The sequence below is a fragment of the Nestor notabilis genome, unplaced genomic scaffold (assembly GCF_000696875.1).
Source record: "Nestor notabilis isolate BGI_N333 unplaced genomic scaffold, ASM69687v1 scaffold5735, whole genome shotgun sequence".
Classification (NCBI taxonomy): Eukaryota; Metazoa; Chordata; class Aves; order Psittaciformes; family Psittacidae; genus Nestor; species Nestor notabilis.
Window position 1 is genome coordinate 33,090 of NW_009928728.1, and position 6,158 is coordinate 39,247.

Genomic DNA, 6,158 nt, shown 5'->3' on the forward strand with positions numbered 1-6,158 from the left:
ACCCCACATAAGCAGCGACCTCTCTGCCTGCATAGACCTGTAATTAAATGGTTTTTCATTTACTAATAACAGGCCTAAATGAGAAGGAGGCACTTGTTGCCAGTGTGCTTAGTGCTCCCTTTTGTTTTCCCTAGGAAAACTCCAGCCATTGCTGAACTCAGCAGTTTTTCCAGCCCCTGCTAGGCTGATGTGTCTGTGGGCAGGCATTGAGTGGTATAGAGGAGTGGGGTTTTTTCCTTAGCTGGAAATGTCTCTTGTGCCCTTCTGGGCTTGGGGATGCACCAGAGCAGGTTGGCAGGAGCCTTCCCAGAGCACCACAGGTTTGGGAAGGGTTTTAGTAGCTCCCAAGAGAGGACTATCTCTCCGGGGAATCTTTTCTTCTTGAGAAAGGCAAGGACATCTTGAGATGTCGCCTTTGAGTGGTGGTCCTGCAGGCATGTGTCGCCCTGAGCACAGAGCTCTCCCCAGGTCTCCTGGCAGGGCTGTAGTGCAGCACAGCCCTTGGGTGCTGGTGCAGTGAGCCTGAAGAGCAAGAGGAGAGGACGCTGGTTGTTTCAGGGGAGCCTGGGAGAAGGAGCAGTCCTCTGAGGCAGGAGGGAGCAGCCCTCATGGCACTGGGGCTGGTGTTGAGATCCTTGGGCTCAGCCTCACTGTGCCTGCACCTTCCCCCAAAGCAGTGGGTGCCATGGGGCAGGGGAAGGCTCTTCCCTTGGGTCACCAGCTCTCACCACCAGCCTTTTCCCACAGAAAGCTGCGCTGGCACAGTTTCCAGAACTCACACCGACCCAGCTTGAACTCTGCCTCCCTAGAGATCAACCGCCAGTCCTCTGCCCAGCTCAACCTGCTTCAGAAGTGCTCCCTGCTCCGTCTCACAGCCATCATGGAGAAGTACTCCGTGCCCCACAAACAAGCCTGGACATGGTGAGCTGGTGGGGAGGGAGAACTGGGCTGATGCCTGTGTGGTGTAGCTCTGCAAGTGCTGCTTCTTAGCCTGGGTCCTGCAGCCTGGGGCAGCTTCAGTGCGTGAAGGTGGTGGAGAGGGAGGGGAAAAAGCTGAAACTAAAGCTGGGTTTGCTCTGCTTGGCTATGGGCATCCTTGTAAGCATGAGCCAGGGGTTAATACCTGGCTCCCAGCATCATTTGCATTCAGGAGAGCTATAGGGATTTATAGGGTATTAAAAGGCTACAGCAATGTAAGAGAATGAAACAGTGGTTTTGTAGCCAGGTTTTGAAGCATTTTTGGCTCAATAAAAAAGGTGCTGCGGCTCCTTCTCAAAAGCTGCCTTGCGTATGTTAAGCACATGGCAGAATCATGTGTATGTATGCTACCTGGGCTCCTATTCTGCTCTGCAAAGTGGTGCCGAGGGAGCCATGTGTTGCACTGATGCCTGTCTGTCTGTCCCACCCCACAGGACTGTGCCCAAGTTCATGAAGCGGAGTAAAGTCCCCGACTACAGGGACAAGATGGTTTTTGGGGTGCCGCCCATCATCAACGTGCAGCGGACGGGGCAGCCCCTGCCGCAGAGCATCCAGCAGGCGATGCGCTACATCCGCAGCCAGTGCCTGGACCAGGTGATGCCGTGACCACTGGCCATGCGGTGGTGGCTCTAAGCCTGCCACTGTGCACCAGCTTGATGTGGGGGAAACCCCATCTTTCAGGGGTCCTTTTTGCCCACCTTTTGTGGTGCTTGGCTATGGTGAAGTGGGAGGGTGAGACTGTGGGACTCCCCTGGTGCATCTTTGGCCATCCCTCACTCAGGCTTATCCTCTAGGCCTTTGGGGAAGGACTTTCCTTGCCTGTCCCATGGGAGCCCACCCGGGTGTCTACTGGGTTGTTGCCTGCTCTGTGCTCAAGCACCAACCTGCTATTCCCTGGCAGGTCGGCATTTTCCGGAAGTCAGGAGTGAAGTCCCGGATTCAGGCGCTCCGGCACATGAATGAAACCAGCCCCGACCACGTCAACTACGACGGGCAGTCGGCGTACGACGTGGCTGACCTGCTGAAGCAGTATTTCCGTGACCTGCCAGAGCCCATCTTCACCAGCAAGCTGACAGAAACCTTCCTGCAGATCTACCAGTGTAAGCACTGGGCTGGGGATGAAAGCTAGGGTGTCCCAAGGAGGTGGCATCTCTCTGTTCATTAGAACAGAGGTGGTGGCCTGCAGGGATGGACCTGCTGACTACCAGCTTTGCCCTGTGCTTGCAGTCGTGTCGAAGGAGCAGCGGCTGCAGGCGGTGCAGGCGGCTGTTATCCTCATGCCCGATGAGAACCGGGAGGTGCTGCAGACCCTCCTCTACTTCCTGAGTGACATCGCCTCTGCAGAGGAGAACCAAATGACTGCTGGGAACCTGGCCGTGTGCCTTGCTCCCTCCATCTTCCACCTCAACGTGTCCAAGAAGGAAAGCACCTCGCCAAGGTAAGGGTTGGACTAGCTCTGGCCTCCCCAGCCTTCCTGCTGCCCCTGCCTCCCCATCATCCCTTCCCTGTCCAACGTGTGAGACCAGTGGGGTAGGGTAAGGAGTAGTGGGAACGTGCATGTTTGCAAAGCAGGGGTCTGTTGCTCTGTGACACAAAGCAGAGCAATGGGGGGATAGGGGTGAGTGGGGTGCCAGGCAGCCCCAGCAATGCCTGCGTTCCCACAGGGTGATCCACAAGAGGGGCACCATGGGGAAGCCTGACCAGAAGGACCTCAATGAGAACATGGCTGCAACACAGGGGCTCTCCCACATGATCAGCGACTGCAAGAAGCTCTTCCAGGTGGGTGGCTACGGCATGTCCAGCCCAGTGTTGCCCTCCCAGGGTGTTACCAGCAGGAGATGTGGTCTTGCCAGCAGGGTGCCGGTCCTGTGGCATCGGTGAGGGGTGAGATAAGGGCACCCATCCATTAGCGGGGCAGCTGCCACTAGTCAGCCAGCCCTGGGAGCAAAGCCCAGCTGCATCTTGGGGGGGCTGCAGGTCACAGGCTGGAGGACATATGTCTAGGGAGGTACTGTTCATCCTTCACTGCCTTGCTGGGATGAGGAGTTATGGTTTCCTAGCAGCCCAGCACCACTCTCAAAATCCATATACATTCCCTCTGTCTCTCTGAAGATCTGTATGCTCTTGCCTTGTAGGTCTCCCACGACATCTTGCTGCAGCTGAGCAGCTCCTATATGGCAGCAGATGCTTACCCGCATCCCCTGACTGACTTTGTGTGTCAGGGGGAAAGCAAAGATTTACACTCCTACTTTGAGCAAAGTGTCCAGAACCTGCTCAAAGAGTCATCAGAGAAATTCAAGGGGTGGCTGAGCACCCCGGGACCCCTGAACACGGAGCTCTCCTGCAAAAAGGTAAGTGCCACTGTGTGGAGCGGGGCTTGAGGTCAGTGGATGTCACTGGGTTGCCCCATGGCAGTGGGACCCATCAGTGAGGCCGTTTGGGGATGAGCACTGTGGAGATTCCATGAGACACCCTGCTTGACCCTTGCCTCGGCCCATCAGGTCGGGGACGGGCACCCTCTGCGCTTGTGGAAGGTCTCCACGGATGTCGAGGCTCCTCCTGCCACAGTGCTGCACCGGGTGCTTCGGGAACGCCACCTCTGGGACGAGGACCTGCTGCAGAGCAAAGTGGTGGAGGCCCTGGACAAGAACATGGAGGTCTACCACTATGTCACAGACAGCATGGCACCCCATCCACGCAGGGACTGCATGGTGCTCCGGTGAGGGCAGGGAAAGGTTTGGTCTCTGTTTGGTGGATCCCATCTGGCCTCAGCCCTGGCTGCTCCCCTCTGGGCTGTGCAGGCTCCTGATGCAGATCCTGAGGTCCAGGGTGGGCTCACAGGGATGAGGGCTGATCCGCTCTGTCCCTCAGGCGCTGGTGCACGGACCTGCCGCGGGGAGCCTGCCTGCTCATCTCCATCTCGGTGGAGCACGACAAGCTGCCGGTGGAGGGAGGTGTCAAAGCCATCGTGCTGACATCCCAGTACCTCATTGAGCCCAGCACCATGGGCCGCTCCAGAATGACCCACATCTGCAGAGCTGACCTCAGGTAACGGGGGCCCTTGGTGCTGCCTCATCAGTGGCAGCACCAGCTCTGGGGAGGTTGATGGGGCAGCAGGTAGTGGTTTAGTGCAGAAGCTTCTGGTCCCTCTGCTTGCCCAGCTCACTCCAGTGTGAGGGAGCAGCTCACACAGCATGGTGCCTGCCTGGGACCAGTTTTTAGCTGCCAGATGATAACTGGAAAAGGAGCCATTGGCTTGTTGTCATAGTGCTGGCAGGTCCTTTGGTGGCTCTGAGTATGGCAGCAAGTCCCTTAAAGCTTCTGCACAAAACATGGGATCCCCAGTGGATCTGAAGCATGGGTGCTGTCCTTGCTGGGGCAAGCTGTGTAGTGGTGAGCTTGATGAGGGTGGGTGTAGAAGGTGAGCTGATGAAAGGCACGGTCTGGTCATCATTCTGGGCTGGTGCAAGCCCAACTGAGTCATAGATACTCCCCCATTTTGCTGCATGGTGGGGAGTGAAGGAGGCAGGTTGCCTTTTTTGTCATGTAGTGCTGGTCATCATCCCATAGTTGATCACAGCTGGAGCTACGCTGAGTGCCAGTCCCTGAGCAAGAAGCAACATCCTGCTTCTTGTCACTTCTACCTGCTCACCCTCCTCCTGCCTCTTCCCTTCTCCAGGGGCCGGTCTCCTGAGTGGTACAACAAGGTCTTTGGCCACCTCTGTGCCATGGAGCTGGTGAGGATCCGAGACTCCTTCCCAGTCCTGAGCCTCAGCGGCCCTGAGACGAAGATCTGAGGCGCCAGGCAGATGCTCTGTCCTGTGTGATGTGGACTTGCCAGTGGATCTGGGCTGGAGCTCGCAGAGGGGAGCATGGGATGGGCAACCAGAGGTTGGCACACTCACAGGCACATATTTATAAGCATCCTTTTACCCTGTGCTGGGCATTCCCCATCCCACCGTCCTGCTGCTGCTTCAGCCGCCCCTCAAGCAGAGATGAAGCTGTGCGGCCCATGGTCTCCACAGGAACGGTTGGTGAGCAGAGGGCAAGAGAGGGGGCTGTGGCAGTCCATGAGCAGGGCTGGGGAGCAGTGGGGTCCCCCCCTGTGAGGCAGGAGCGGCCACAGGGGTGAAGTGTATGGAACAAAGCATAAGTGAGCGGGGAGGATGGTGCCGCATCTGTAGGTCGCAGCGCTGTGTTGGGAAGTGAAGGGAGGGCAGTGAGGGGTGGGTTGTGTGTGTGGTGTCACCTGGTGGGGACAGCCAGGGAGTCACTGTGAGAACCTGTTTGGTAGTGGAAGAGGCTGCTGTGCTAGGAGGAGATATATTATATAGGTATGCCTCGAGGGCCAGCCCTTGCTGAGTGGCAGAAGGAACCTATTGCACCTTTGGTGCTGAATTTGATAGGGGATGACAAAGCCCTCTAGTCCTGTGTCTTGCTCTTACACAGCTGAAAGTGCTTGTGCACTAGGTTTCAGTGGGGACTGCATGGATTCTATTCGAAGCCAGCCAATCCATTGAAACCAAACTATCTGGTGGTTGAAGGGAGCAGAGTATGTCTAGAACAGGAGAACAGCTGCCCCTGTAGTTGGTGCAGGCTGGGAAGGGGCAATGCCCCCTCTGAGTTACAAGGAGGCACCAGGAGCAGGCAGAGCAGCTACAGCAGCACCAGCTAAAGGCTTTGACCAGGGCAGCATGAGCACACTGAAGGGATCATCCCACCTAACAAGGGGATGATACAAGCAAAGCATGGGCCAGATATGCACCAGGCTCTGTCCCATCCTGTCCACTGCAGTAAGGTGGGGTGGCAGCTAGAAGCTGGTGTCCTGGATTCACGCTTCTTTGGGCAACTGTAGGTGGGAGAGCCCATGCTGCTCCTGGATGCCAAGCTGTCTCCATACTGCTACTCCCTGCAGTGACAACCGTTCCCCTTCCCATCCCATCCCTCCCTTTCCTCCATGGAGGAACTGACCACCATAGATAACAGCACCCAGGAGCTGACCTGGTTTCTCCGTTCAGGCAGGGACCTAAGTTACCTGACATTGTTCCAACTGGAAGGCAACATGACCCACGCAGGGGAGTGATTCCCAGTGTCAGTTTTGCTGTAACACAGCCTATGTGTCTCTCTTTTGGTGAAACAAACAAATAACTGGGCCTCTGTTCTGTGTTTTTATATATATA

At 56.5% G+C, this 6,158-nt stretch overlaps 1 protein-coding gene across 1 annotated transcript in view; it reads left to right on the forward strand.

Moving 5' to 3' along the window:
* Positions 1-4,775, forward strand: part of STARD8 (StAR-related lipid transfer (START) domain containing 8) — an 11,958-nt gene extending 7,183 nt beyond the window's left edge. The window contains 9 exon segments of the mRNA XM_010014636.1: positions 748-921; positions 1,413-1,572; positions 1,880-2,078; positions 2,206-2,416; positions 2,643-2,757; positions 3,114-3,329; positions 3,480-3,697; positions 3,850-4,026; positions 4,658-4,775. Of these exon segments, the coding sequence (XP_010012938.1) occupies positions 748-921; positions 1,413-1,572; positions 1,880-2,078; positions 2,206-2,416; positions 2,643-2,757; positions 3,114-3,329; positions 3,480-3,697; positions 3,850-4,026; positions 4,658-4,775 (1,588 nt within the window).
* Positions 4,776-6,158: the final 1,383 nt, after the last annotated feature.